Raw genomic sequence first — 15,059 nt, 5'->3', positions numbered from 1 at the left:
AAGAAAGAAAGAAAGAAAGAAAGAAAGAAAGAAAGAAAGAAAGAAAGAAAGAAAGAAAGAAAGAAAGAAAGAAAGAAAGAAAGAAAGAAAGAAAGGATCTGACGTGCATGTCAACACACCAGCCAGACGATGACGGTGCTGTGGCCCATCTGAGCAGCAGCGTGCAGAGGCGTCATCCCGTCGTTGGCTCTGATGCTCGGATCTGCCCCACAGTCCTTGACCAGGTATTGGACAACCTCCAGATGACCCTCCTGGCAGGCCAGGTAGAGCGGCGTGGCACCATTCTTAGTTTGGGAGTTGACGACACTGCAAGTAAATGAAACCCACAGGCAATGAAAAGATGTGGACTGCAAACCTGATAACTGCTGCTACATTTGACCTGAAATTAGTGTTCTAACAGTAAGTCATTAAGAAGGTGTTAAACAGGGGGAACTTTAATACTTCATAGTTATTTTAAACAAGATTGTGCTTTCCCCCCATGCACTGGTAAATGCCTAAACATCTAAAAAAACAAAATATGCCAGCTTAAATATAACCAGTGGTTTTATTTCTTTTGTCAATGTTCTGGTTCTAACATGTAGTGCAGCTGTGGCGCGTCGTATTTACTGAGATTTTATGTGATCAACCAAAACAAAGAAGCACATTATAGTGAAATCTATCAAGAGGATGCCAAGTTTTTCAACATTTTTCACAAAGAAATGTGGCGTGCATTTTTATTCAGCTCCCTTGATTTGATATTATGTTTGATATATTTACAGAACCACCTAGACCCACCATTTCAGCTGTTAACATGAACATGTGTTGTTGCCCCAGCTTCATGTTTTAGGTCAACAAGTCATTGAACCACCATAACAGTCTCAAGCCTTTAGCAGTGTATTTGGTAAATGGACTGAATATATATTACAGTTTTATAGTCACACTGATCACTCAAAGCACTTTACATGGCAGCCACATTCATCAAGTTATACTCACTAACATGCACAGATACACAGACCAGTAGGAAACATAGGAACCCTAAATTAGAGTTAAGTGCCTGGCCCAGGGACCCTTTGCCGAAACTGAACCCTGCAACTTTTTGATTGAGAGATAACTGCTGAGCCACAGTGACGGCCTATTTATGGCAGGGCCTGTTTTGTTGTATTTGCAGGTCCTGCTAAGCTTTGGCAATCGACCTGATTAGAACTGGCCAGTCCTCAAGGATCCTTACAGCTGACTGAACCACAGATGTTTTCTCACACACAGAGGCGGAGTGAGGCCCTGGTTCCTTTTGGCATCCACTCAATCCATCTGCTGACCTGCTGACACAACGGAAGACACGTCGCAAAATGTCAGCAACGTAATTCAGTAAATTATTTGTTTGGATTATTATCTTTAACGGCCAATGAGTTGGATCAAGACAGCTGCCTGTTAACAGGTTTTCTACCATGACTTTCCTGTGTTTACGCTATGTTCCAGTTGTACTTGGAACTGGGAAATTCCGCCTTTCCTGTCAGAAAAATCGACTGGAACGCCCTCCGAAGTCGGATTTCCCACTGGAAAAGTAGGAGCATCTCCGACTACCTTTGGTTACAACTTGTAAGGCCGGCTTCGTGTTTCAATATGGCCGCTCCTCACATCAACAGTAGTAAGATGTGGTGGAAACATGTTTATTTACAAGATGAGTGAATCTAAAATTATCTCAGGTCTGACATCAAACTGAGCTCTGAGTTTTGACTTCCCAAATAACTGGAGCGCAGCATTAGCTCCATCCATCCTCTAATAATCCCAGCAGCATGATCCTGCCACCACCATGTTTCACAGTGGGGATGGTTCAGATCAATTAGGTTTCATTGCATCAAATCCTTAAGTCAGTGGTTTATATACTTGTTGTCAGGATTCAATTGTTGAGTAGTAACACTGATTTATCCGTACTTAACACAATGATTTTGAATCACATGTTATTTCATCAAGCAACACCTAGGTGGATATTTGAAAAGTGAGTTTTCTCGTTGTTCCAGTGATTCTGTCTATTCTAGATACGAGCCCTTGCTGGAAAAAGGCTTTTCAACATGCAATCCCTATTTTTAGCCTCAGCTTTAGATGAGTACGCACGGTCTGACTGTAGGTGCAAAACACCTTCGTCTGTTGCTAAAAGCAGGCAAGCCCGACTGAATCTCATTCCCCGTTTTTCTTTTTTCCCCACAGGTCTTTAGCCCAGCTCTCAAAGCTAAACTATCCAGCCCTCGAGTCCCTTCTTGTCCCAGATATTCTCTGTCGCAGCGGGATGCCACGGAGGAAACGAGTGCTTCCCGACTAAATCCCATAAGGTCGTACTTTATTTGGACTCTGACAAATGAGCAATGAGTCACTTAAGAGGATTATCAGCCCACTAGCTTTGCTTGACTCGCAATGTGCCTAACTGAGAGTTGCAAGTGGAACTGAGCCGCTACATAAGAAAGCTAAAGGGCTACATCTCACTTTTGCACAGGCTGCAGTTAAATCATGCCAAACGAGTTGTTTTAATATGAGTCAGGCTTATTTTGAGCTACAAAAGATAAATATGTACGGTATCTTAGTAGAAAACAAATGTTGAGGGCCTCTTTGAATGATTAAGTGAAAAGTTCCAGGTTGGAACAATTGGATAATAAATATTTCAACACAAGAAAAGGAAGTTGTCCGTGTTTCTGTCATCAGGAAGTGAGCATGTTAATAAATCTTTCATTGATGTAACTAAAGTGGGTTTCGCTCACATGTTCTTTTTAGAAGGAGAAAAGTGTATTTCTTTAATTAATCCTATTCACAAAACTTCACTGTGCTAAAGGTCACGTACTAAAGCAACCAGGACCAAACTCCTCAAAGTGGGGAGGCTTAGGAAGTGAAAAGGAGCTTCTGGAGAAGGAGTGTAGATTTCAAAGGGTTAGGAAAGTGGTTAGACTATTCTCTGACACAAGGCGCACCACCTCAGCAGGGACTGTACAGAAAAACTTCTCACACTGGAGTCAGAGACATATGATATATTTCCATTTCAGCTCCAGTGAGCATTTTGCCCTGGTAATAATCTGACCACTGTACCTTTCCTTTCTGCAGTAACAAAGACTAAGGTTGTCTTCATTACAGTAATGTAATTGATGTCCTACAAATGGCCCTCCTGGCTAATGAAGGCTTTTGACAAGCTCAGTGTTTACCCCTATTGAATAATGAAGAGTTTTGATGGAGAAATTGATGTCTCTTTTGCAACGTGTGCATCTCACGTGTGTCTAGCTATTGACTATTTAAAAAGTGTTTTAAGTGTTTTACTGCACAGTTTTGAAAGTGTATTAAAGTTTCTAAAGGCCAAGGTTTTCTAAAGCATGAACATTTTCCAAGTCAGGTGTCAGTAAATAGAGATTTGCACAATTAAAGTAAAATTTTGTTGCACAAGCACCAGGCAGGGTACCAACACTTTTTGTTTTTGTTTTGTTTTTTTCCGCAAAAGATATTTTTTATATTAGATTCAAACATTAAATAATCCAGAATGATGCCAAAGATCAACAAAATACATATCTCGTGGACATATTTAATTTGTGGCTTTTTTGATGAAAAATCATCAAAATTTTTACATGAATATGAATGTTGTAATATTTTATCTAAACATAGTCTCTATGTAGCTGTAATGTCATGTTATGTTGCATCTTTTCATTTTAAACCTGTTGCTGTGAAGGATGCTTGAAATGGGCTTTTATCCAACTTGCACCAGGAACTTATTAGGAGGATTATAGAGCACAGGAGGTGCAGCTAAGCTATTGGTTTAATCAAATACTGCCTTATTTACTCATTTCTCTCTGTGAGCTAACATCTTACCAGCTTCATGAAACAAACTACCTAGAGACAGAAACAGCTTTGAGAAGTCATTATGACACTAATATATAGTTAACACCTCAATAATGGCATCTTGAAAATGTATTCTGATACAAACACATTCTCATTAGTTTTAATTTTAACCGTATATTGAATAAGATGTTATCATTAAGTCTGTATCTCTGCTGGACCTGAAACCTTAACCTTTACAAAGTTCCTGAACATTTAACAGGTAAAATCTACAGGTCTTTACAGACTCATTTTTTTAGATGGAAATGGAAGAAAGGATGAAAAGAAAAAGGAAGGAAGAAAGAAAAAAGGAAGAAAGAAAATGTAAGTAAGGAAGAAAAGGGAAGGATAGACACACAGAAGAAATAAACAAAACCAACAAAGTATTCAACGAAGGAAGGCGTACCATTAGAAGGTATAGGGGGAAACAGACAAAAGCAAGAACATAGAGAGGGAAGGACACAACCTTTTGACAATGGGAAAGAGACTAAAGTCTGAAAATATTCTTTTTCATACACTTATTTTATTCTTTCATATTTTTCCAGACTCTGTTTTCACTACTTCTTATGTAAGGATTAAAATCCTCTACTTTCACATTGAAGGTGTTAAATTTGTTAATCTTAAAGTCAACTCTATGAAGAACTAGAGTTCACCAAGTTTCTATTTTGAGAAAAATATGGAGAAAAGGAGCCATCAGACAATATGTTCTCTCACTTCTGATGGAGCTAACTTTCTGAATTATCTCAACACAGAGCGATGTCCTTTTAAACTTCATGCTAGAACCGTCTCCAGGCCAAAGATCTTAATCTGCACTAATTGATTACATAAGCTGTCTGCAGCTTCCCACTTACTCTTTCTTTCTCTCTCAGCCTTTCATTCATTCATCCACTTTTTGTGTAATGAGGCTATCTGGTCAGGCACATTGAGCTTTTTGTTTTGGCTCACTGGGAGAGACTGGCAGATAAAATGCTCATTTAGACGCAGTTCGCAAAACTATCTAGAAGCACGAATGCAATGACCCATCCTGCAACACGACAAAATGAAAAAATATGTGACAAAAAAGGACTGCATTCATTTCACACTAAGAGTTTTGTTCAGAAAGGGTGTTAAGGGATGTGGGATCAAGCTTTGGTGGTCACAGTAAGTTAATATTTGTGGAACATTTAACTGAAATGTAACCATTTTTGGGGACATACTGATGTCAGATTTTGGGACCAAATTCTAATCTACAATTTAGTAAAACAAAACAAACCAATTGAAATTATGTCCTGTGCTCCTTTTACAGGACAAATTGCAAACCTGAGCATGTAATGTTTCTTTTTTCCACTAATTCTAACAAATAACAATTGTATCCATCTTAATGTGCGAGCGAAAAACGATCCGATTTAAAGTTAAGCACGTTAATTACTATAAACAGTTAATTACTATAAACAGTTAATTACTATAAACTAATGAATTTAAAGTTAAGCACGTTAATTACTATAAACAGTTAATTACTATAAACTAATGAATTAATTATTCATTAGTTTTTGAATTTAAAGTTAAGCACGTTAATTACTATAAACAGTTAATTACTATAAACTAATGAATTAATTATTCATTAGTTTATAGTAACTTTCCAGGAGGCTTAAGAGGAAACATGATGATTGACCGATTTGTGTCAGAGCCGTAGAATCAGGAAAGCACTGAAATACAACCTGTCTGATACTGTGGATTAGGCCAGAAAAGCTCAAAAAGCAAAACATACTGCCCTGATCTGAAGACATTCAAGAACAGATGAGAAACTAGGAAACATGTTAGTTTTTTATTTTTAAACTCATATTCCTCCTTGTTTCTCGGCCTGTTTCCTGTGTAGTTACTATCAATAATAGCCACTGGCATCATAGCAAAAAGAAGATCCAGGGAAACAATTGTATCCACTTTGTATCTCCAAAGTGAAAACCAAAGTTGATCACAAAGACCCATTATTCCACACTTCCCAATAAAGCATCTGGATCATTCCCAAGACTTTAGGGAAAATATTATGTTGAGAGACAACGGTGGAACAATACTTCTACTGTACCAACACATCATTTCAGAATCAGAATATCATAACGACAGCCAAACATAGAGGCAGTTGTATGTTAGGATCCCTTGTTGTGTTTGGTGAACTGAAACCTAATCATCCTTCAGGTTATGCAGCAGATAATGAACCAAAGAAACACCAATAGTTTCACATCTGAATGACAGAAAATAAGAAAAAAACCGAGAAAAAAAACAAAGGGTTTGTCATAATTTGGACATAAATCTGACCGAGATGCCGTGGCATAAGCAGTGGCTGAATTAAAGTAACTTTGCTAAAAAGAGTTGACCACAATTCTTCCACGGCGATACAATTGCGTTGAAACATGAAAATGTGACAAACAAGCCAGCACTGAAGAAATCGGTGTGGAGCAAATATTTTTTCAGGACCGTGTATAACTACAGTAATTACAGTAGTCCAAACACTTTCTAGAAATTCCTTGTCAAAACTGCAGAATGACGTCTTTGTTGGCATTTTTATCGTCATTAAGATATCCTGTTATGATTAAAGGTGAGACATAAGTCGAAATGCAATGCTGAAAACAGAAAACACCATAAAGGTGTTGTTGTTTACCTTGACTGTATGTACTTTTAATGCCCTGCAGTCACACTCTCATTATGTTGCACCGTAATTAGGCTCCTTGTTACAAATGCAATGATGCAACCAAGACAGTCCATGTAATCTTTGTGATCTTCCAGGTAGAAATAAAACAGCAATAACTGTTAAAACTCAGGGATGAGCGTTTGCACATCACATTAAAGTCTGAATATTAAACTTCATCTCCACTGTGCATTCAAGGCTGGAGACCAGAAAGCGGCTCCTCCATACAAATGGATTTGTTTCCCTCATTATCTTATCGCCATTTGGTGCTTCTGTGTGTCGCCTTGGAGACGACGGTAAACAGCAGCGGCGGGAGGGGTGGAGCGGAGGACTGAATGGGGCCAAGCTATCAGGGAGCTGCAATGTCTCTGAGGAGCATTAAATTTTCAGCAGGTATGTACCCGTCTGGGGTGCATCCACACAATATTGGAGGTACAAAATGCGGCACGACCTGCCTGAAGGCATCAGTATAGTATGTCTGTAAGAAGTCATGCTTTGTCACATTGTGTTAAATATATGGAATAAGAAATGCAATAAATGTGATTATTCTTCTAAAGCTGTAAAAAAAGAAAAAAAGGGCATTACAGCTGTAGCTGTTTTTAAATGCCAGGTAAAATCCTTGAGTAAATTTTGTACATCAAATATTCTGGACTTCAATAAATATTTGAAAATGAACACGCTGCATGTTCCATTTAAACATGGAAGCTTATAGTGGGAATGCACCAATCAGCTGGCAAGCTTTCCTGTGACTGTTTCTTGTTCCGATTAATAAGCGTGTTGGAAAATGGCTGGATGAATATATGACAAACTGAGTTAAAACACCTCGGTTTGTGTTTCTTCCTCAAGAAGAAAAGCGCCGTCGGTCAAAGTTGGTGTCAGCGTGCGAGGCCTCAAAGAAAACAGGAAATTGGCATTTGCCAGGAAAACCCTGATCAGTGCAGCTCATGTTTCAAGCACTAGATCTGGTCAGATGCTGAACAAAGTGAAAGACATCAAAGCAGCTCTGACGGTCAAGTGAAACGTCACTGTTGGGCACCGTTTGTGCCCCAATAAGCCAGCCAAATAGACAAACCTATACAACAAACATTTCATGTCAGGCTTTTTATGTAAAACATAAAATATACATTATTAACTAATATTAGCCAACTTGGCCAGTGAGCTCTACTTTTAAGAGTAGGCTTGAAGCTTTCCTTTTTGGTAAAGTTTACAGTTATAGTAGCTCAGGCTATCCTGAGCTGCCTCTACAGTTATGCTGCCAGAAGCTTAGAATGCTACTGGGGCACATTGACCACTTTTTCTCACTTTCTTCCGCTGCTATTCTCCAATTTGCATTATTTTCTGTTGTTTCAACTGTTATCTTTTTGTTTTCTCTCCGTTTCTTTCCATAGACGCTGCATCTGGTCTGGAATTTGTCTTCCTGAAGGAAGGGCATCTCTGAGATAATACTGCTGACAATTAATAGTTTTTCATCTCCTGCTATTAACTTTTTACCTTCATGAACATAGAAAATAATCCTTTATCAGTTCATCTGTTGCTTTTCGTGTATAGCTAAGCATCACATTTTATTCAGAAAGCACGTTTAGGTAAAAAATGTGCAATTCTTTGGAGGTGCTGCTGCATGTCGTACACACTCTGGTACTGGCCGCTTAGTCCTGTAAACAAAGTCATTTGTAACCTCCTGCTAAAAATATCTCTGAAATCCCTCACTTTGCCCAGATTAAGTCGCTACAGATAAGAGGAAACGGGTAACTTCAAAAGGAAGCATTTTAAACGCTGTGAAGAGACAAGTCTTACTTTGGGCTGTGTCCCAGTAACAGTCGGAGAGAAGCCAGATCTCCCTTGGCAGCTGCATAATGAACAGGTATGGCTCCCGTGTCGGTGGAGGCCCCGGGATCCACCTCGCCGCTCTTCAGCAGCCATTCGGTGATCTCGTGGTGACTGAAGCGACACGCAAGGTGGAGAACCGTAGCTCCAGAGCTGTCCTTGTCCTGCAAATCCAATCAGATGGAGAAACTGAAAAAGACATGCGCTCACAGTCTTCTTTTTTTTTATTATTCAGAACAAAATCTGTTTGTGGAAGCCCGTTACGTCAAGGTGATCGGCGCACATCTGTTAGACTGAAACCAGCTGCCTGTGTAATTAAAAGAAACAAGATATAAAAAACTAACTGATATCCGAGTTGCTTTGCAGAAATGGTTCAGCCTCTGTAGTGGTCCAATTAAAATTCTTCCTGGTCTTGGATGGGTCAGACCCTGCTTTTCTACATTGCTTGGCACAATTTTACTATAATGTGGCAGTAAACAGAGGCTCTTTTGAACCTTTTCACTCCAGCAGAGCTCATTCACATACTCTGACTGTTGTGTTTTAATTGATGTTGCACGTTGAATATCCCACATCCGATTTAAACCCAATACTTAATTCTATATCGCTACCACTTGTGACTCATTTGTGAATTCCTTCCACAGTGTATCCCATTTAACTAAATGGAATTTTGACTGTCTTTATTTCCAACTTGAAATGGATCTGCACGTCCTTCATATCTTCAGTGTTCTCTTTGTAAATACCGCCCTAAATACTGAAGCAACTTTGGGTCTTTGGAAATTAACTCTATGCTTCTGGTTGCCCATCAAAACTAGTGGTTTTCAGAAAGTGTTTGTGCTTTTACAGATCTAATCTGATTATATTTTTTGTCGCGTTTAAATGTTTCTGGTCATTAAATACATGTAAATACCAGTCATCAATAACATGATTCAACACAAAATGCAGTTCCATAATCATGATTTAATTTATTAAGTATAAACAGCAATCCAAACCAACCGGCTCCTAAGTGAAAAGGTTTTAGTCCCATAACAATCAGTCAACCTTGGTAGCAACAACTGCCATCAAGCAATTAATGTTTTACATCACTGAGGAGTTCAGTGATATTTGAGGATTTATAAACATGAATGGCCTGTTTAATGTCACAATCCAACATCACAGAGTTTGACTAGGCCACGCTAAAAAGCATATTTCATTCTGAGCCATTCAGAGGACTGCTGGATTAATGTCCCACTGCATGACAAAAGTACAGACAAAAGGCCTCAGCTTAAAGTCAGAAAGTGACGGCGAGGCAGCCTCCTTCAGGGCATTCTGAGTGACATCAGGATCAGAGCTCCACTGGCTGCAGAATCAAAGCATCCAAAGCATCCAAACCCAGTAAAGGGCAGTGGGAAAATAAATACATCAAAAAGGAAAACTAGAGCCAAAATATAGTAAGAGCTTATAGTGAATGGAGATTGCTAAGGAGTAGGCCATTAATAAAGAATAGTACTAGACAGTGATACATACAAGATGTCAGAAAGTATATCTTTATGAAAAAGATATGAGTAATAATGAAAAAAAAGAGGAAATCGCGATAAACTTACAAGAAAGTGCAATACCCAGTTCAAAATTTACCTGCATATTTCAAAGTTATTTCTAATTTTTCAGACAATTTTTCAATGCGATGTTTCCTACAAGAACTAGCATGCTTAGGAGGAACACGTGATGAACACATGAACGGATTAGTCTTATTGTCTAGATAATATCAGTGTTTTCAGTACACAGCCATCTCATTGCACCCCAAGACTAAATGTTGACTCTTAACTTTTTGCTATTTCTACGTTACTTGGGATCTCTTATTTATTTCAGAACAATGCAAAGCAGTGCAGAATTTGCTTATATTTTTGGAGTCACAATATTTATTAAGACTTCTTGGAAACCCAAGCTGGAGCTCTTTATTGACTGGGATCAATTTGCATGTACTGGAAACACATGCTGTATCTGAGTCAGCATGGGGTTTAATTCATCATGTGAGGGTTTAACCACTGCAGCTCCAAGCACCCTTCCATAGTTCACTAACTGAGCTAACATTCTGTTTTTGTGACCCTTATTATACACTGTCAGTGCTGTATAAGGGGTATTAAGAATGCAAATCAAACTTTGCATATCTCATCACCATGGTAACGTCTGACTGTGTAACAAGGTAAGTTTCAATCAAAAAAAAAGATGGTCATATTTTAATGTGATTCTAGTAGTCAGTGCCACCTGAAAGTATTCAAACCCTAACCTTATTTCACATGTAGTTATAAAACAGACTTATACTACAACTGATCTGAACATAGCTTTCAAACAGAGTTGGTTGAATGAACGATTTGAAAAAGATCACAGCCGTCTAACTTCCAACAACTCACCACGCACATCAGAACAGAGACCAATCAATGAAGTTGAAGTAATTGCCTGCAGATCTACCAAACCAGTCCTACCTGCACCTTGATTTCTTTGGGCAAGAAATCAAGAGGATTGTGCAGCACTAAATGCTTTGAAAAAGCACTGTGGTCGTCTCCATTACTCAGAAATTTTAAAAAGTTTGCAACCACCATTATCCTCTTGAGATCTGGCAGCTAAACAAAGTCAGGGAGGCGAGATGATTGAGGACCAAATGATCACTAATGTGAAGCTCTGTTGATCCCTTATGGCAATCAGAGAACCATAGTTAAACCCCTGCTAATGGGCTCCACCAATCAGTCCTTTATGGCAGAAAGGCCAGATGGAAGTCAAAAAGCTACATTTCATTTTCACCACAATGTACTTCAAAAAATTGCCAGACAATGAACAACCAAGTTTTCTGGTTGTTCAGAAAACTTGAACAACCAAGATAAAACTTGTTTTAAAAGTGAACCCTAAAGGCTCGAATATACTCAGGTGTACTGAGTGTATTCTGAGGCCACTCAGACCTCAGCAGAGTGAAGTACACCAGAGTTTGATGCCAGACTGCTAAAGTACCATGTTTATAGAATACAAGGCTCTGCTCTAACCAGGATAACACTGTCTCGACTATAGGAGCCATCTTTGTTACCACTAGTTGGTGGTATTTCATTTTGTGTGCAGATTATGGTAGATGCAGATATGGTGTTCTTTAAGGTCAAGTATACTTCTGTTCAGGTGTTACTAACGAGGAGAGGCAAACAGTGTTCTTTGTCTAGAGTTTTGGTGGATTGTCTTTGTTCTAAATGGACGTCATAAAAGGAACTAAATTATGATCATCAGTGGAAACAAAGATTGAGACAGAGAACTTTAAGTGCATGTAATAACAAAGCCTACTAAAAAACAACAGCTACCAGTACTGTAAGATATATGACACCAGCTGTGAAGTATGTTGGTGGAAGCGCTGTGCGGCTGGGTGTTTTTCTGCTGCAGGAACTATGGAAGCAGTCTGTACAGAGACAGACAACATCAGCAGACACAGCGAGGATTCTTCAAAAAAGCGTGCTCAGTGATCTCAAACTCAGAGTAAGGTGAGCAATCATTTTCTAACACAACTATGACCCAAATCCAATTGCCAGGACAACAAAGCGGTGGCTAAAGGAGCAGTCTGCGAATGTCCTTGAGTGTCCCAGCCAAAGCCCAGATTTAAATCCAGTCGAACATCTCTAGACAAACCTAAAAATGGATGTTTACCAACACTGCCCGATCAGCCTAACCGAGCTTGAAAGGATCTGCAGAGAATAGAACAGAATACCGAGCTTGTAGAGACAAACCCCAGAAGACTTTAGCTGTAAAAACAAGATGCTCATTTTCTCATTAAACACAAAAATCTGATTTTATTTCATTTCACTGCGTCAACTTATTCTTCTGTAATGTCTTCTTTCTTTCATTTGTGGTAGCTGCTCTTCTGTGTGCTTGACCAAAATTGCAACAGTGCTGGAGAACATTTACTATCATTTGACAATGTTTGGCAAGATGATCACAATAAAGCAATTTAAGCAACAAACTCAAGAAAATGTTAAAAGTCACAGTAGGCTGATATCTAAAACAGTTCAGGGCTGCATAACTAGTTTTCCTGCCCACATAGACTTCTATAGTCACATATTATGACATAACATTATGACCACCTGCCCATTGAAAGGATTCATATATATTATATTAAACCCAGTGTCTTAGGCTGTCTGTGTGACCTTCGAAAGTCAGTGTGGCAAAGTAAACATCTTGTAAGATGATCGTACTCCACCAGTTACTGCATAATTCATCAGTGGTTATTTACTTTTTGCAAGAAGCAAAACAATGAAAGTATTGATGAAGTACCGGTAATCTTTTATATTCAACAAACAGCTGATTGTTCAGAAGCTCTCTCAACAGGAAGCAGATAAATTACATAGTTTAAGAATGTTGGGGCTTGTATGTCATTAGTTTTTGTATCAATAAACAGAAAATCTTGTGTGAGCTACAAACCAACACTAAGCACTCCAACACTTGAAACCAATGTCCTCAATCCATGGTTGTCAAACTATGGTGCAAGGATCACTAGTGGTACTTGAACTGTCTTTAGTGGTAATCACCTTGGCATCAATTATTCTGTAAGATAAATTTGTTGTGATGTATCGACAATAAGCTCCAAAAGCCATAAAGACAGATTGCTAATGCTTGATTGGACATGTCTCAAAATCAGTGCAGTGGAAAAAAATTCTCTGAATTCCCAGTATGAACTGAAGTGGACTCCCAGTATGAACTGCAAAGTGAACCAGGAGCAATTGCTGGTTGATTTTTATGCTGTGGTCTATTTGCTATTGAAACTGGAACTTGGATGTGGGATTAAACCAATTTAAGTGACTTCTAGTTCAAATTAGAAAGTTAGAAAGTCAAAGGGGTTTGTTAACGTATGTGCTTTGTGTCCAGGTTAATTACTAATAGTAATTCAAGCTGATAATAGTGTGTTTATCCATAGCTGAACTTTCAAATCTTGGTTACATGTTTGCTTAAGCAGATTAAACAGTGTGTAAAAGTTTTAATGCCATACACTGTTTTTGCTGCTGCAATCACCAAGTCTTAGATGGAGAGTCAACATATTAGATTATGAGTTCAGTTTTTGTTAGAAACCTCTGACATCCCCTCTTGGAATCTGATGTTTAATCTGGCTATTCAGTTAACTTTTTTCAACTTACAAAAACGTGGAAATGTTATCTTCAGAGTAACATTTTAAACCACATTCTTCAACCAGTCATGCAAAGCCAACAGACAGCTTAGTCATAGAGGCCACGATTGCTGTTTGCTAATTACTAGATTAGCTACTATTTTGACCTTTTATATAAACATAGTGTAGTGTTTTTGTGACCAGAGTAATAATAATCTTCCATAGAGCTAACGCCAGGTCAGAATAAACAGAACTAAGGTGTCTGGTTCAGGTTACTCACCTCCGGCCGACACCCCCCCTGGGTCAGCAGCCACTGTAAGCAGGCCAGGTTGCCCGTGGCTGCCGCATCGTGGGCCGGACTGGCCCCGTTGTTTGCCAGGCAGTTACCCTGCAGCCCTGCCTCCTCCACCAGAAAACGAAGGCAGGTCAGCTTCCCGGCGCGGGCTGCGTGGTGGACCGGCGAAGCCCCCAGAACATCCTTCACGTCGCTGCTGAGAACCTTCGCGGCTAAGAGCGTTTTGAGCGCCTGCACGTCTCCCTGCCTGGCTGCCACCAGCGTCCTGTCGCCCTCCACCACCATGGCTGCAGCCGGCTGCGGGTTAGGCGGCGCCGTTCCTCGGTTGCCTGCTATGACCCCCTCCCCCTCCCCGACTCAGTTCACCGGGCGGACAGGGTTAGCAGCGCTGCATCCATAAAGCCTCTGAACATGTCAGTCACCGGGTTAATTCTGTGGACAAGCTCGGTTATTGCTCCATGGGTCTCTATAAAGCGACGATAAACTGCGGAATCCGTCCCAGAAATAAACATGTCATCTTCTTCACATACTAGATTAAAAACTCACTGCATCCTACGCTGTTTGAACTAACCTCTGCTTTGCTGAATGAGTTATCCGCCTCAGCTCTGACAAGCAGGATTCTCCTGAACACCTGTTGCACAAGATCTTCTGAGTCCTATAAACTATTTATATTATATGTGTTTACTTTTTCTACCTAGTTAATGTCTCCTATCATGTGGCTCGAAGAGTCCTGTTGTTTTTTTGGGGGGGTTATTTCTCCTTCGAGCAGATGGCGACATGGGACGGAGCGCCTGATAAATAATCCAGCAGAGGGAGGACCGGTGAGCCTGTAACAAGTTGCTGCTCGCTGAAAATCGGCTCACAAATTAAAGGAGCAGTACGGAAAAGCTGCTGGAAGTTAAGTAATTCCCGGGCGGTTCAACGGAGGAAATTATTAACCAGTGGGATGTATGTCTACAGCTAAACGCTAATTTAAGACTGTTCAAAGCATCCAGTGTCAAAAGCTCCACCGCTTAAATTTTGCATTAAAATGTTAAACACATGTGGTTTCCACATTAAAGATGTCCATCTGGTGGCTTTCTGTGGAACTAGTTTGAAGAAGGGTATATATACAATACCATACCAACCATACAATACCATACCAACTTTATTTATGAAGCACTTTATACACCAATAAATTGATTAAAAACAAAAGAAAACTGACCAGCAGTAGAAGGGTTAAGAACATGACAGAACCGAGCTGCAGCGTGTGCTCTAGCTTTAGCTTTAGCTCAGGACAGCGTTATCTCAAATAAAACAGGGGATATGGTCTGAAAATAATGAGTCACCAATCACTAAATTAAAAACTG

At 39.5% G+C, this 15,059-nt stretch overlaps 1 protein-coding gene across 5 annotated transcripts in view; it reads right to left on the bottom strand.

The window, feature by feature from the left end:
- espn (espin) overlaps positions 1 to 14,553 on the bottom strand; it is a 51,297-nt gene extending 36,744 nt beyond the window's left edge. For 4 of the 5 annotated variants that reach the window (XM_017305950.1, XM_017305953.1, XM_017305951.1 and 1 more), the window contains exons 1-3: positions 13,696 to 14,552; positions 8,282 to 8,475; positions 120 to 306 (exon numbers count right to left, since the gene is read on the bottom strand). In XM_017305950.1, coding sequence (XP_017161439.1) covers positions 120 to 306; positions 8,282 to 8,475; positions 13,696 to 13,995 — 681 coding nt within the window. In that variant the 5' untranslated portion in view covers positions 13,996 to 14,552. Of the gene's footprint in view, positions 1 to 119; positions 307 to 8,281; positions 8,476 to 13,695 lie in introns of all 5 variants that reach the window. The other variant, XM_017305952.1, reaches the window with a different exon arrangement.
- Between the last annotated feature and the right edge of the window lie 506 nt (positions 14,554 to 15,059).

The sequence above is a fragment of the Poecilia reticulata genome, linkage group LG7, assembly GCF_000633615.1.
Source record: "Poecilia reticulata strain Guanapo linkage group LG7, Guppy_female_1.0+MT, whole genome shotgun sequence".
Classification (NCBI taxonomy): domain Eukaryota; kingdom Metazoa; phylum Chordata; class Actinopteri; order Cyprinodontiformes; family Poeciliidae; genus Poecilia; species Poecilia reticulata.
The sequence above is the reverse complement of the archived record's forward strand: the minus strand, read 5'-3'. Positions and strand labels throughout refer to the sequence as shown.